The following is a 17,119-nucleotide window of genomic DNA, read 5'->3' on the forward strand; positions in this document are numbered from 1 at the left end:
TACAGCTATGCTATAACACTTCTTATATTATGTCTTGTGATTTTTGCTACCAAAACCACTATTAAAGCACAGATGGTGAGATAGATGCATAAGTCTCTTCCAGGGATAAATACATTATACTTGCATTTGTTCATACGTAGTTGTTAGACACGTGGTCCAGGAGACCATTGAGGAGCCAAGGCCAATTTCCAAAATGCCCGGACTTTTGTGTGGTGAAGTGATTTGCATAGAGTCACACAGGAAAAAAATAGAAATAGGAAATTTAACCCTGGAATATGGGAGGTAGCTTGTTAACAACTCGTAGCCTTCATCATCTGTGTTAACTTCCAGACAAGGATATGTGGTGGGATACACTGCCATCTCCTTCTTTCTCTGCCATATTCCTAATCCAAATAAACCCTGGTCAGTGGCTCCTCAAAAAGTATCCTGCCATGGGCACAACTGTAGTGGACTGCTTGACTACTACTCAAGCAAGTAATGTTCCCATCTAACGAATGCAACCCTGAAGATAGGTAGACACCTCCCAAAATAGGTACAGCAAGCAAAAAATAACTGAAGCCTGAAAATGGGTATGTATCTCCAAAATAGGTACAGCTCAGAGGTCTGCTTGAAATTCATTTCCTACTAGGATACCTTATAGTTTCATAAGTAGTTATTAGGCATGCAGGTCAGGATACATTGAGGTACCTAGCCAGATTTTAAAACTACCCAAAAGCATAATGCCTGGTTATATGATTTTATCAATGTCATATAGTAAGAAATGGAGGCCGTAGAAAGAACACCCTCTATCAGAGGAACAGCACATTAAGAGTTTGTAGCCTTAATCTTGTACAAAACTAGTCTTACAGATTTAAACATCTGAAATGAGCTTACCAGTCGTTTGTCCATGTCAGTGCCTTGCTGTCCCTGTAGACATGCCAGCAGTCTCTTATGGATGCTTAAGGAGGCCCTTCTTACTGGTTCAATTCTTTGTTCAACCTGTTAGGAAAAGAAAATGTATATATAAGTATGTAACAAAAAATCCCACTGAAGAAGTTTTAAACTGCTGACAAATGAAGCTGCAAAAATTTCCATTGTTTTTAAAGTATAGCACAATGGTTCATATAACTCATAAAATTGTAATATTTTCAAAAAAAGTAAAAAGGAAAACACAATTATCCTGATGTAGATGGGACAACTTCCTTATTATTTGAAAATAAATGTCATCTGGTTCATTTAATCTATATAGAAAGAGAAGTCTCATCATCAACCATCACACATATCGCGATGCATTTAGGCCTCATTCTTTCCAGTCAATGCGTGTAAAAACATAAGCATTTATGGATGGGTTAAACTTTTCATTAAGAACTGCTATGCAATGATTCACAGATACAATATGAAGACGTCTTTATTCCTCTTCCCTGCTATGTCACAACATCAGCAGAACCAGCTTTAAAGTTTATATAACAGTTAACAATGGTTATATGATCCTATTAACCTGTTAAGATGTTTTTAAAGTTAGATTGCTAAAACTCATTCATTAAACTTTTAATTCAAACTATTAACTAAGGTGAATCACTTCTTTAAAAATATTGTCCTTCTATTATATACAAAAAATTAAATAAAACTCACATTTACAAGCAGTTACTACAATTTAGCTGCCTTTATCTCAAAAAAATTACAACTGGTGGAAATATAGCAGCTTAAACCAAAGACTTGGGCTGCATTCAACAAAAGCTGCCAGAACAGTTCACTATATTGTAGCCAATCTCTCCAGTTTCCCCTCTTTTGCAAATGGGGGTACCTTTTGTTTTATTGCCCTTCCTAATATCATATGAATGCTCATAAATCGTAACCTTCAAAGAATGTTCAGTTTTGCAAACATAAAAAAGCCTGGCAGGAGTTATAACTTGCCAGTTAAACCACTCACTTAGTTCAACAGGTATATTTCCTCCTATAGGAAATTATCTTAGGATATGAGGGTACCAAGCTGTTTACTGTGTCAAGTACAAATCTACCCTGGGGCAAGCCCCACATTTTAAAATTTCCCTGCCATTGGGGTTAATCAGTTCCTTTGGACACCTTTTCCAAAATCCTCTTTATATTGAAGTTCCTTTTGTACACAGCTATTGGTGTTTCAAATAAACAGTTTGTAAGAATAATTGAGCCAAAGACTACAGACCAACTCTTTTCAAAAAATCTTTTAGATTTCTTTCACTTTGTGATTAAATGACAACACCATGACTTTGAAAAAAGCCCTTCTCATTTTCTTTCTTATTCTCGACTGCCCAGTGGATTCTGGCTTATTTAAAATTGTCAGACATCTCATACATCTTGCCAACAAGACCTCTGTTACTGGATTTAAAAAGTTTGGAGGGTAACCCTTTTCCAGCAACATACTTTTTAGTTTGCCATGTTTCTGATTGAATAAATCGTCACCCATAATAACCCTGACAGTCTTACTGCTTGACCCCTTTACAATATTTTTTCTAACATAATGGGTAGCAACTTGTGGAGTACAAATAACTGTTTGAAAAAATGCTTCCAAAAATGTTAGACTCCAATTTTCCTACTGAAATGTTTTTAATAACCAACATATCTAAAAAGCTTATTTCATAGTCATTTTGTGTACATGAAAAAAAAAAAGTATACAGCATGATTAATGTACTGAGCAAAGTCAAACATCTCATGGGGAACCTAACCAAATTAGAAAAATGTTATGCAAGAATTGGGATTACCCCTTAATCATGAGCCAGAAGTAACAGTTAAGATGTAATGTTTATCGCATATCTACATTAAAACAGCCCTGACATCTAGGAACAAAGTCAAATATATAAACCAATTTGTTCCATAGTTTGGGGTGAATAATTGCTCCTAAAAGGTATTGGATGAGTTGGACAGGAAAACAAGAAAAATACTTCATGCTTATTAAGTGATATATAAAACTCAGTGCATACTAAGATTATATATTCCTTATTCTTAAGGAGGTATGAGCCCCCTTGAAATTGATTACATGCAAATCTGCAATCATAGGACTACACACATATCTGCTGACCTCACTAGATCCAAGCATAATGAATCTTTCAAAACATGAAGACAACAAATCTAAGATGATTCCCTTTAGTTTAGCTGAAGCATATTGGTGTCAAGTGTGAATGGAAACCAAGCCAGAAGTAGATAAAAATCAGGTAGCAATTGAATGTGCCGAAAAACAAAACAAAGAATATAAGGAGAAGGATCAGATGAGAAGACAAGAAATGTAGAAAAGCAATAAATATAGTTGCAAGTAATGAAACTCTGGAACAACCTCATGTTGATCAGCATTTGATGCAGGAATGGTTAAAGAGAGGTGAGTTTTGGGGATAGTGGACTATGTACACATTGGTTTACAAAGTCCACTGAATATGTGGAAGACAGACAAATGCAGGTTCTGTAAAACAGAATTGGGAAACAGTTGCACATCTTGTAGCTGGGTGTGATACACTGATAGCAGAGGGCCAGTATACTGAAAGCCATAATAATGTGGCAAGACTGTTGCACTGGGGTTTGTGCAAACATTTCGAAATTGAAGTAGCTAAAAAGCATTGAAAACATGATCCAGAAAGCATTACAGAGAATGATGATGTTTACATCACACGGGATCACCCACTGCCCACAATATAAAACACTGAAATCCAGATATATTAGTCCATGAAAAGATGACAAAAGTAGCATTTATCAATGAAAGTGCTACTTCCAGTTATTAGTGTTTCCCTTTTATTTTTCAAAACTGTATGTAGCATCTCTGTTCTTTTGTTCTGAAACTTTGTCTAAATGTGCTGCTGTCTTAAGACTACGGTTTACAATTTTCATTAGTAAATGTATCTTGTGAGTAAAGAGTGAATTTCACCATCATTTATTTGATTAGCCAATGTTAATGATTCCTTCACCATTTGAACATGTCCAGTGTTTTATAATATGGAAATATGTTTTGTTGTTGTAAAAAAAAGCATTAAAAGTACAGCAACTAACCCCAAGAATCAGCCTTTCTAACCACAACATAAAAAAATGAGTTTGTGACCAGAATTTTTTCAATGAGAAGCTTTCAAAAATAATTAACTATGAATAGTACCTTGTCATATCAAAACACGTGCTTCAAGAAAATTGAGCCATGGGAAACATGTCTGCCAGTCCATAAAAATATATAAAGTTATAAAATTTTCAACATAAGAATTAAAATAAAAATGTATCAGAAAATAATGGAGCACATTATAGGAAGTGAGAAAAGGACATTGTTTGTATCAATTATTTCCTTCCGAAAATTCTGACAATGAGTTTCATAACTTTATTAAGCTTTTCCATGCACTGGTGTTATGGCTTGTAATTTTTCTTGACTATACTGAACTGACTGATGGAGATACAGCCACTTGTTAGCAGTTAGTTAAAATTTACTTTGAATTTGATCTGCCAAGAGTGGTTAAGTTCAACAAGTCATTAGGCCAACACCCACTACATCATTCAAAGGAAGTGCATCTAGATGGGGACATAGCACACTGCAAAGTAAGTCCATTAATAATGGATAAGAATAACCAATATTTCAGAGGAGATGGAGGTAACGTCTGAAGGAATATTTATAAGCTATTTATGGCAAACTGCATACCTGAAGCTATTGAGTAAAGTCTTTGAATTACCACAAATGATAAAATCAAATATCTGTGCTATATTGGATGATGCTTACTCTTCATCTTTCAAAATACTTTATTGCAGTTGTTGTTCTAGGATATATTTCCTTGATGAATCATAACCTTTCCAGTAAAACATATTTTCAGTGTTGAGATATATCAATAAACAAGTTTCAAAAAAGCCAAAATTCCAATATTCATTAAAATACAAACTTATGTTCATTGAGGAACCAAATAAATATAAGCAAATGCTTACTCCATTTTTTACCAAAAACAGCAGAGGTAAAAAGGAATTTATATGAAAAATGCACAAAACCCATAGCATGAGAACAATTTTGGCTGTTATTGCAATTGTCAATTACTCAAAATGAATGAAGAGTTGAGGTTGATGTTTGTTTGGACCTGTAATGACTTGGTTATCACTACAAAATCTGACCTTAATGATTATTGTAAACTACTAGATAAGGACATCTTTAAACAATGTTCTAATGATAGATCACAGCTTATAAAAATTTGGATTTAAGGTAATCTGAAAGAAAAATCACAGAAAAGATTAAATACTTGATTATTTATATGAAGACCTGGAAGTCTAGCAATAAGACTATGGTGGGGACTCAGTAAGATATCACTGTCAGAGCTACACATGCAACACTACTGGGCCCAGTAGTACAACAATGGTATTCAATCATTCAGAGACGTGATAAAGCCACAGTGAGCAACATTTCATTAACAGCTCATTATCTTGTTACTGAATCAAACACTAGGGCAGTTAAAGCAAAATGCACTAGGAATTCCCCTAAAGACCCATGCAGTGCAGTCGTACAGGCATCTAATAACACTCATAATAAAACAAAAATATAAAGCCCACCAACACAGCTATTAAGTAAAAAAAAATGTAATATACAAAGTTAGTGCTTTACCAGCAAAACTGCTGCTTTATCAGACTTCACACAGATATACACATGCATGCATGCTTATACAAACACACACACACACACACACACACACACACACACACACACACACACACACACACACACACATACAAAAACACTTCAAAACTTACATAAACCCAAAGAAATAAATAGTCAGACACAAAGAGATATTTAGATGTCTGTAATCATGCCCTGACACACACACAGACACACAATCACACATGCGCGTGTACACACACACACACACACAAACACACACACACACACACACACACACACACACACACACACACACACACACACACACACACACACACACACACACACACACACACACACACACACACACACATATGGCTTCAGGCTACTTACCTGCTGTGGTGCTTACAGCCCTTCTCTTGCCATTGGAATGAACAGGTGTATGCTGTCAAAAGACGGAGTTTACTTTTTCCCCAATTTGCTCAATATTTAATCACTTTACTATGCTAATATGTACTGGTAAAGAGATCCCAGTGAAACTTGCTAATTAGCATTAGCTATAACTCGGGACTGCTGCAAGGCTGTTTTATAGGCATCTACTAACATGCACACAAATGCAGAGATACAAACAGACTGATACACATGCATGTACACATAAGCATGGTATCAGAGATTTATGTGCACTTGCAGAGACACACACACACACAAAGAGATATCCAGACAGCTGTAATCATGCTGCTAAACACACACACACACACACACACACACACACACACACACACACACACACACACACACGCACAAATGCAGAAGATGCTCACAAAAACATACACAGATGGCTTCACACTACTTACATGCTGTAATGATAACAGAACCACACTTGCCACAGGAATGAATGGATGTACGCTGTCCAAAGATGGTGTATACTCTTTTTTCTTAAATTTGCTCACCATTTGAATCACTTTATGGCACTAGTATGGCACTGGCAAAGAGTTAGCATTAGTCATGCCCCTGGACTCCTACAATACAGCTTCACAGGCATCAACTAACATGCACAGACACACACACATGCACAAGAATACACTATCTCTGACATTTATATGCTCTCACAGACACACACAAATAGATATTCAGACAGCTGTAATCATGCCCTCACAGACATATACACAGGTGCAGAAACCTACACATATACACTAGCACTCATTATTCTCACACACAAACACACACACACACACACACACACACACACACACACACACACACACACACACACACACACACACACACACACACACACACACACAGCTTTGCATTATTTACCTGCTGTGGTGCTGACAAACCCTCTCCTGCCATAGGACGGAATGGGTGTATTTTTTCAGTTTGCTCATCATTTGATTCAATCTTCACTGCTAATATGGTACTGGTAAAATGTTTTGGGTAAAAGCACCTGGCTAATTGGCATAGCCTTGATCACGGACTGCTGCATTTATGTGCAGCTTTCAACAGCAAAGCCAGCATACTGCTACTTGCTGGTGCAGTCCTATCACAGTGGTGCTATAGCAGTCTCTAAATTGAAAACAAAGATTGCATTCAGTGCAAAGACAAAGGGGAGTAGAGGCCAATATTATTTTATACCGCTAGTGATGGAAAATGACTCAGAGGTACACAGTCTTATTAATTCTACGATTTGTATTCATCATTTAATTTTGCTTAGAACTATTGCAATTCAACCGATTTCTATTTCCCTCATTACCTTGTAAACTCCATGGGAGCAGTAGCAAGCCGGTTCTACTGCTACCATGAAACGAAGATAATTGAAATCTTTCTCCCTTTGACTTAGATATTGCAAAGGATTCACAGGAAAGCTTAACAGGTATGAGCCTAGGCAGCAGGCTGCCTTCTATTCATTCACAGTCCCTTAAAATATTTATTCAGTGCTGCTCGTCCATAAAGTCTAATGAATATGTCAAGTGAAAAGCCCAGGTTAAATGAACTGTACTACTGTACTGAACATTTAGGAAAAGCTCACTTTTTGCTTTTGGTGATTCATTTCTTTAAGTAATTGTACCGTGATCTGGGTGTTCGTAAAACTAAATCTTTGGCAACTTTGTGTCGTCATTTTGAAGTTCGACAAAGTGGGATTTCGGTAAGTAGAACTAGATCCCTATGACCATATGAACAGAAAACAACTGAGGGCTAAAATAAACTATATCTTACAATAAGGAAGGTGGGTGTGACGAGTACTGTACAGGTTCTGATTCTAAAAAAAATTGCTCTCTCCGTCAGTCTGCCCTGATTCCAAAAGATTTATTCTCAGTGTAAGTGACTTACTTTGGCATAAAGTCTAGATATAAACTTGCTTATACAAGGGGCCATATTCCAAAACAGCTGCTCTCAGTGTAACTGGTCATTTACACTAACGGCAAGTCTTTTGAAACTGAGCCTATAAATTAGGTTTCAGAAATTGATTCCGTTTTATCAAATGCAGTTGAACTATTTTACATAAAACATGATGATTTTGAAGAAACTACCTAAGAGCTACATAATGTTGCTTCATTCAGTTCAGGTATTGGTTAAGTTTGTATAATCTAATTTCACTTATAATTTGTGGCATCATTGCAAACAGTAAAACTGGACTTAATAATTTTGTCAGCAATGACCAGGTCACGCTGCACAAAATAACTACTACATGAATCAATATTGCATTAGGAATGGCCTTCCATACATCTGTTCTTCCTACTTTCTAGTTATAGCCAATGCAGCATGTGTAGTTTTACATGTTTTTAACAAGAAAATAAAACATTATTTTCCCAAAAGGCATATAATTCTGTTCATCTTACGCTTAGTAATAAGATGAGGACACATTATCCTTAAACTAATAAACAGGGGTGGTGCAACTGTTATTTTGAAAAGGGAGGATTACATTTTAATAGCCAAATGACATCTAAGTAAATTTGCCTCTTCCATCATGTTGCAGCTGGATAAAAAATTAAAGAGATGTATGCTTGGATGAAGCAAACTGTGAATCAGTGCTAAAAATATGATACAAAGGGTGTGAAGTAATACTCTTTTAAAACAGTTGTATTATCTCTTACTTAAAACACACAAGTACATTATATTACCATTAGGTAGACCCCATGCTGTCTGCATTTGGAGACTTCTATAATTAGTATTTCTACTGTCATACATGTTATTTGACATTCATTTGTATTATGTGTGATATTGTTTATAACAGGCACCACCCAGCTTTTTGCTTTAGTAAGTTAAATTCAGTTTGATGATACTATTTTGATAGTTACTAATGACATATCAACACATAATTAGATTCCACTACAACAAGGTGTCATGGAAGCATTTACTTCATTTTTTAAATTTGTACATTTTGCTATTTTTAAATGACATATATTCAATTTCTGTATTTCTTTCATGACAAATGATATCAATAGCCTTGCAATGCAGTTATAGAGGCACCCTTTGTCCTTGCTTAGAAATCTTTATTAGTTTTATTTTATTTTTTCTTTGTGTGTTAAAGAGGTATATTTATTAGGCACAGATACCACTTTTCAGGGTGGCCTTGGGATCACTGCCCAGTTAAATGACTTGCTTAAAGTCCCAGAGTATTGAAATGTAGATGGACAGAATCAAAGACAGAAATACAGAATAAAATTCACTGGCAACTTTCCCTTTCACACAGGGGAGTACACTGTAATAATGCTCATGCCACGCATGGGCCACACATGCTGTCCCTGAATTACCTGTGCTTCCAGTAACAGGGACATCTCATTTTGAGGTGTTTATACTGATGGCTGGTATGCAGTAGGAGTGTTGTATTCATCCATTCCATTGTTTGTCTGATGTCCACTTTATCCAATTCAGTGTCATGGGGGAGGTGATGTATATTCCAGAAAAAATGGAAATAAAGCATAGAAACAGTCAAGAATAGGATGCCAGTCCTTCACAGCAAGAACACACACACACACACACACACACACACACACACACACACACACACACACACACACACACACACACACGCACACACACACACATACAAGACACACACACACACACACACACACACACACACACACACACACACACACACACACACACACACACACACACACACACACACAGTTTTAGTCCCTTAAATCTGACCAGCCTCAATTGTAAGGTTATGAAAAGGATCATTATAAAAATAATAAGTAAGGACATAGGCAACCTACAAACTCTTGACTTAAGCAAGTTCAGATTTGTTAAGGCAGATCCTGCCTGTTTCTCCTGGTTGGCTTCCCTGAGAAGGTTACTGAAGCAATGGAGGAGGGCAAATGAGTATGCATCACAATATCTTGACCATGCAAAGGTGTGTAACACTATCCTACACTCTGGTATTTGTAGATAAACTATCCCAGCTAAATGTTTTTTCCTTTGTAAATCATTGGATAGTAACTTGGCTTACAAACAGAATCCAGGAAATTAGGGTGGGTGCTCTACCTATTCCAAAAGGCCTGTCACTAGTGGTGTACCCCTGGGTTCAGTCCTTGGTCCACTCTTCTTCAGCATTTACATCGTAGAGGTCAAAGCTACTGTTTCTTTAACACCTTTATTGAATTATCACTTAAGCACAAACATCCATTTATATAAAAAACATTAACATGTTTCTAGTTAAAGCATTATACATTACCTGCTTTTTGTACAGTCATCATCAATCCAATATTACATGCATTGCTCAGCTCCTGCTTTACCTTAAATTTCACTCCTCCTCTAAAACATTATTCTGCATGTATTGTTCCCACAAATTCCATTTTTCTATGGAATTTGCTCCTACACTTTTCTATAGATCCCATGTCCAGTTCTTTTATCTCTGTTACAATATTCAATACTTCAAATACAGCTGATTTAAACTTTGATTTCCTTTTCCTAGTAATTGCTTTTTTGGCAGCCATCTACTAGAGGAAAAATTCTTTGGAGTCTGCTTAGGGTATAAAAATATACATGCAAACACTTCCAGGCAAAAAATCCTAAATCTTCTAAATGTGGTTGTATACTTGGTAGCCATACATATGTCCTCCCATTTTTTTCTTTGTGAATTGTTTATCCAGTCTCTCTTCCCAATCTTTTCTAACCTCCTCTGATTGATTCCTAAAGTTATTGTACAATATTTTAGATGTCCTACTAATTATCCCTTTTTTAACAGCAGCTTCTGTTTTAGATTTAACTAAAAACTCTACCAGAGCAGGTGGTTCACTTATGTATACCAGCCTTAACTGTGTAGCTCTAAAATACCTTTCAAATCAAGTAATCCTAAACCACCTTACTCTATTGGAAAGATCAACTTATCCCAACTAACCCTTGCCCTCTTCCTCTCTCAGATAAATTCCTTCAACTTTTTATTAATTATTTTCCACAACTTTTCCTACAGTTGATAAAAATATTCCTGACCTATATATAAAACTAAAGGGACTACAAACATTTTCATTGCTTTTATCCTACTATCCATATCCATAAACAAGAGATTCCATTTTCTCATTTTCTATATTATCTTTTGTTTAGTCCCTTCCTACATATCCTTAGTTGCCAAAACAGAATTATTTTTAATCCATACTTTTAATCCATACTCCTAAATACTTCATTTTATTGTTTCCCCATAAATACTGATATTGCTGGAAAAATCATTTGTGGGTACATAATTTACAGCTATAGTATTTGTTTTATCTTCATTTAATTTTGGGTCTATAGCACCACATCGAATGGTGATAAGTTCAAATACTGTTTGTTTGAATTGAAAAGTCCGAAAGCCCTAAACCACAAAGTTATGGAACATCGATTTTTTTTTCCCAGGGAAAAAAAATCGGTGGGCCGTCTTTGGGACTTTGCTATTTCATCCACTGTAGAGCGATCTCGGAGTTGGTATATTTAAGTAGGGGGGTACGGGGGGCACAGGCCCCCATGTTGAGGGGTGTGGGGGGGTGAAGCTCTTCCGTTTGTTTTAAAGTTGTGAATTTATTCCCTGGAAAAAAAAATTGCTATTCCGTGAGTTCGCTGTTTAGGGTTTTTGGACTTTCAGGTTCGAACAACGGGTGTTCTAACTTATCACCATTCGATGTGGTGACATAGAACCTTTAATTTTATATCCTGAAATTACTTGAAACTGCCTCAAGATATTCCACAACACTTACATATCCTTTTCTGTTTTTATCAGGTGCAAAATAATATTATGTGCAAATAAGGTCAACTTTTCTTGATTACCATACCAGTTATAACTTTTAATTTCTGAGTCTGTTATTTTCTTTTCCAATGGCTTTAAATATAAAATAAATGACAAAGGGGAAAAAGGGAACCCCTGCCTGGTTCCTCTTCTCAGACACAACTTGTCAAAGAAGAGCCTTCCCACTATAATTTCTGCCTCAGATTCATCATACATCCTCCAAATTAACCATATTATTGTATCAGGGAATGCAAATGCTTTCATTGTCCTGCTTATAAAATCCTAATTACCCTGTCAAATGCTTTCTCTGTATTAAAACCTACCAACAACTGTGGTCTTTTCTTACACTGTGCTTCCCTCTGCATATTGATTGTTCCGTTAATGCTGTCAAATGTTTGCCTCCCCACCACAAACAGCATGGATCCATATTTATCCATTTTGGCAACACCATTTACATTCTTTTAGCTATTATAGTCATAATGACTTTGTAATCATGCTTTAAAGTTGAAATGGGCTTATATGAAGCTGGGACTGATGTTTCTTTACCATGTTTAGGTATTACAGTCACCACAGCTTTCTTCCAGGATATTGGTGATTCCCATCCTCTTAAAATATTTTTAAATAAAACATTCCAGAGATTTATTGCTTTCTTCTAGCCTAATTTCCAACTTCAACAGGAATACCATTTATTCCTGGAGACTTTCTTGCAGATTGGTTTTACATTACCATTGTTAGCTCATCACCTCCTGTCTTAACTGTTAATTGTTGAAACTCATCTACCTCAAACCTTGGTATACACAAGTCTTCCATAAGTATTTCTATTTGTGATTTTTCTTGATTTCCACACTTTCTGATTTAAACACATTTTCATTAAATTTCCAAAATATCTCTAATACCTCTACAAGATCTCTGGTTATTTTTCTTATTACAGGCTCTCAAGTTTGACAACAACCCTTTCTACTTTCTGTTGCCTAAGTCATTGTGGGAAAAGTTTTTGTGCTCTGGTGTTTAAAAAACAGTTACTTAACAACAATCTTTCTAAACGTGTGCATATTATCCAGATACACCTTTATTTTTTCTTTAGCACTCGGCAATTATGTATCTTCCCTTATTTTTCAACATTTTATCCTCTGTCATCTCCTCTAAATAATTCCCGCTACTTCTGTTTTTAAACTCCACTTTCATTTTATCCCATTTACTAGCTATAACTTCTAAAGAAATTTCTACCTTCTCTAATAACTTTTGAATAATTTCCACCACCCATTCCTTAAATTCCTTTCTTTTAAACAGGTAAGTGGGAAAGCACCACTGTCTCATTTTTACTTCATTACCCTGCACATTTATCTTAGATGTTATTGGTGCATGATTTAATATAGTTACTGCATGTCTGTCAACCAGTGATACCGTTTTTTAAAGCTCTCCCGAAGATGCACAAGGACCCTATTAGCCCCCCCCCCGAGACCCATCATCTCAGGAAGGGGATGGACCACTGAAAATATGTCCATATAGTTAGAATGTCTGTTGAGACCATGTACAACAGAGTTTACAGAGATACTGAGAGATTCAGGACATTTTTTAACTACATTAAAGGAGACTGTAGAAGCAAAGGAGGCCAGGCAGTATGTAATGGTAACACTTGATATACAATGCCCTGTGAAATATAATTTCTGACTAGTTTAGCTTAGTTATTATACTTTGAGGAATGATATGAATATTCTCTCCAAGTTCTCACAACTGAATTCATGTCTTCCATGCCAAATATTTTCTACCCTCTTTTGTTCAAATGTTTACTTTCTAGATCCCCCAGATACATTCTCATTGTTGCAAATCAAATCCCAGTCCTCAACTATAAGTAATATTCACTGATGAAAGCTGGTTATGTCTCCCAAAATCTTCTTAAGCTCCATGATAGCAGTTTTGGGTGTAATATAAATACATGCCCGTGTAGTCCTCCTCCTCCCATGCCAGCAGTCCCTTACTACCATAAATGTATGATTATTATCTAATTTTTCCTCTTATGTCACTATTGAAGCTGCTCTAGCAATTAGTATAAGTACTCCCCTTTTCCTTTTCCCTGATATTCTGATGAATATCCTTCCTCAAATCTTTTCTTTATCAAATTCATATGCTTACTACATTCCAAATCTGTCTCCTGTAGCATTGCTATTTGCACTCTCCATTTCATAAGTGGGAGGTTTGCATAATGGGTAAGGTATTTACTTTACCGTCACAAGGTTCATGAACCTATGAATATAATTCAATACTCTTTCATTTTTTGTCCATACCTGTGAGTCCATTCATGTTACAAAATAATATGGGTAGCATAGCCATTATAATAAGAAGTTATTATTCCCACCTATTATAGATGACAGCTTTTTTAAATGGCTGTTTCCAACTTTTGTTACATGTACCTACTAATGTTTGGCAGCTTGACGTTTTATGCAGGTTTTTCTTGTCATCTCTATTTGAACCTATATCACATTTTATAAGCCGTTTTATTTTAATGAAAACCCCTCGGATATAAAAAACACCCACAGAACACTCCCATAATCTATTAATTTAAAACAAATACACAAACTATGTACACATTCAATAATGAAGTTTAATCCTCCTGATTGGAACAACTGCTGAAAATCAGCAACTGCAATCACAGGTATTATGTTAACTAAAATTAAGGTTATCCATGCTAATACACAAATTACAGCTTGTGCTCTTACTTACACTAATTGCTGTCTGTACTTATCTTATGTTTATTCCCCTTCCAGATATTAAAAACAGTTTGTATGCTTTCAGAAAACATTAACTTTTAGTCATAACAAAGTGCTCTGTTTTTTTATTCCCTGTCCCTATAGCAGCTTGCCTCCATGGAAACATCCAAACAAAAGGTACAGCTGCTATCAAATGCAGATGTTTCAACTCACATTTAACATGTATTTGTTAACTTTTTCATTATATTTAGTGTTCTCTTATTTACCCATTCATAAAAAATTTTGACACAAGGAGCAGCTGTAGAGACCAAGGGGAGAGGTTTACCACGCAGGCAGCCCAGATGGGGGAGTGCTAGCATGGCTTCATGACATACTTATATCAACAAATGATGGGTTTCATCATTTGAGAACACCACTCATAGTGGAACTGTGCAGCACGGGTCCACCGATACTACCGAATGGAGCTCAAATCAAAGGCCATGCTGTAGTCACATTATAAAATCAGAGCCTTTGGATAGTGTTACTCAAGGGGCAAATAGTAATTCCACAACATAATCCAATATGATGCAGGTGGCATTGAACATTGAACGTTGTTTGGAAACAGGAGCCAGACCTAAGGTTCATCAGCCAACCGAAGGAACCGGTCATTTTTTTGTCAATCTCCCAGCACCGGTCAAGAAGTAAGGAGACTGGGTGCACTTACAGCAAGATTCCATGCTCAACAAGAAAAGGAGGACCTCACAGTGACTGATCACAGTATTGTTTTTAATTTATCTAAACATGTACTTTCTGGTGATGAATTGTTTATACTTAAGGGGCTAACGTTTGTACCCAGTGTTGAAAGTTGTCCTAGTGATGTCATTTTAGATTTTTTATTATTTGGCAGGAATTTGATGCTTAGGAATATGTTTGGTGACCAGGCTGTCTCTTTGGGCCATACTTCACTAAGGCATCCTAGCACCTTTGTACCAATTTTTAATCACACTGTTAATACTTTATAAAGGTTTGTGAGCAGGATATTTTAAACTATCTAACTACGAGACATACAAGGAGCTTCTATAATCTGTCAGTAGTGCAGCGGCAGGCATTGAAAGATCTGCAGAGTAATGAAGACATTATTATTAAGGGTGCAGATAAGGGAGGAGCAGTGATAATCCTGGATAGAGATTACTACTCATATAAGTTGTCTGAATTGTTGTCTGACACATTGACTTATACCCACATTTCTCCCATCACCCTAAAATGGATTATTTCTGGTGAGAACTGTCCCGAAGGGATTGTTAGCAGAAGGAATGATGGATAGAGAGCTATTTGATTTTCTATGGATAGAATATCTGGTGATACCAGTTTTTAAAGCTCTCCTGAAGATGCACAAGGACCCTATTAACCCCCCCCCACCTGAGACCCATCGTCTCAGGAAGGGGTTGGATCAGTGAAAATATGTCCCTATGGTTAGAATGTCTGTTGAGACCATGTACAACAGAGTTTACAGAGATACTGAGAGATTCAGGACATTTTTAACTACATTAAAGGAGACTGTAGAAGCGAAGAAGGCCTGACAGTATATAATGGTAACACTTGATATACAGAGTCTTTTCACTGTGATCAATAACAACTATGGCATAGATGCCATAGCACAGTTGCTCAAGAATTAAGTATTATAGGGGAGGATAAGCTTAAACTGATGACAGAGTTGTTGAGGATGGTCCTGGAATATAATGCTTTCTTTTGTGAAGGATGTCATTATAGGCAGACACAGGGGGTAGCTAATTCTTATGTCAACTTAGTCCTAGTATTCTGGGAAAAGCAATATTTACTAGAGGAACAGAACACGTGGAAGGATAAGATACATCTTTACATGCGATTTGTGGATGATATTTTTTTGTTGTGGGGGGGGGGGCGAGACAGAATTGATTGACTTTGTCAACTATATGGGTACATCTACCACGTTCTTGAAATTATCTATGAAGTATTCAACTACAGAGACAGATTTTCTAGACATCAGATTGATGCAAGATGAAAGCGGCTTTAATACAACACTCTTCAGAAAGCAATGTTGGAAAAATAGCTTGCTGGCACGAGACAGCATGCATCCTCTATTTACCTTCAATAATATTATTAAGGGACAATTGGATAGAATTTCCAGATTATGTACTGAAGAGCAAGATTTTGAGATTAAAATACATGAGTTACAAGATAATTTTTTCGACAGGGGTTATAATGAACTGCAAGTGGGGCAGACTTCAGCCAGACAGAAGGTTCATAGGCAAAGTAAAATGCGGCCATGGTTTAGTTCAGGTGGAGCTGATAGGAGTTTGACCACCATTGGCAATTCATCAAATAGATGCCCCAGGTTCATGCTCACTTATAATAGCAATATACATGGTGTCTGTGATATTGTTAGAAATAATTGCAAAATACTTACTTCAGATGAGAAGTTGTCTACTACTGCAGGGGCTACACCATCATTTGGGTTCAGGTGGAATAAGAACCTTAAGGACTTGTTTAATAAAGAAGGTGGCAGAGTTTCCAGACAGATGACTATGAGAAAAGGGACAAGGCCATGTGGTTCTTGCAAGGCATGTAGTTATATCAGCTCCACGACTACATTCACCCATCCATATACAGGTAGAATTTATAATTTTGCAA

General features: G+C 36.3%; 1 protein-coding gene across 1 annotated transcript in view; it reads right to left on the bottom strand.

Annotated features, from left to right (window-relative positions):
* Nucleotides 1–17,119, bottom strand: part of SH3BP1 (SH3 domain binding protein 1) — a 1,277,628-nt gene that overhangs the window by 799,904 nt on the left and 460,605 nt on the right. The window contains exon 3 of the mRNA XM_044063342.1: nt 874–978. Coding sequence (XP_043919277.1) covers nt 874–978 — 105 coding nt within the window. The remainder of the gene's footprint in view (nt 1–873; nt 979–17,119) is intronic.

The sequence above is a fragment of the Protopterus annectens genome, chromosome 1.part0 (genome assembly GCF_019279795.1).
Source record: "Protopterus annectens isolate FY-2018-M chromosome 1.part0, PAN1.0, whole genome shotgun sequence".
Classification (NCBI taxonomy): domain Eukaryota; kingdom Metazoa; phylum Chordata; order Ceratodontiformes; family Protopteridae; genus Protopterus; species Protopterus annectens.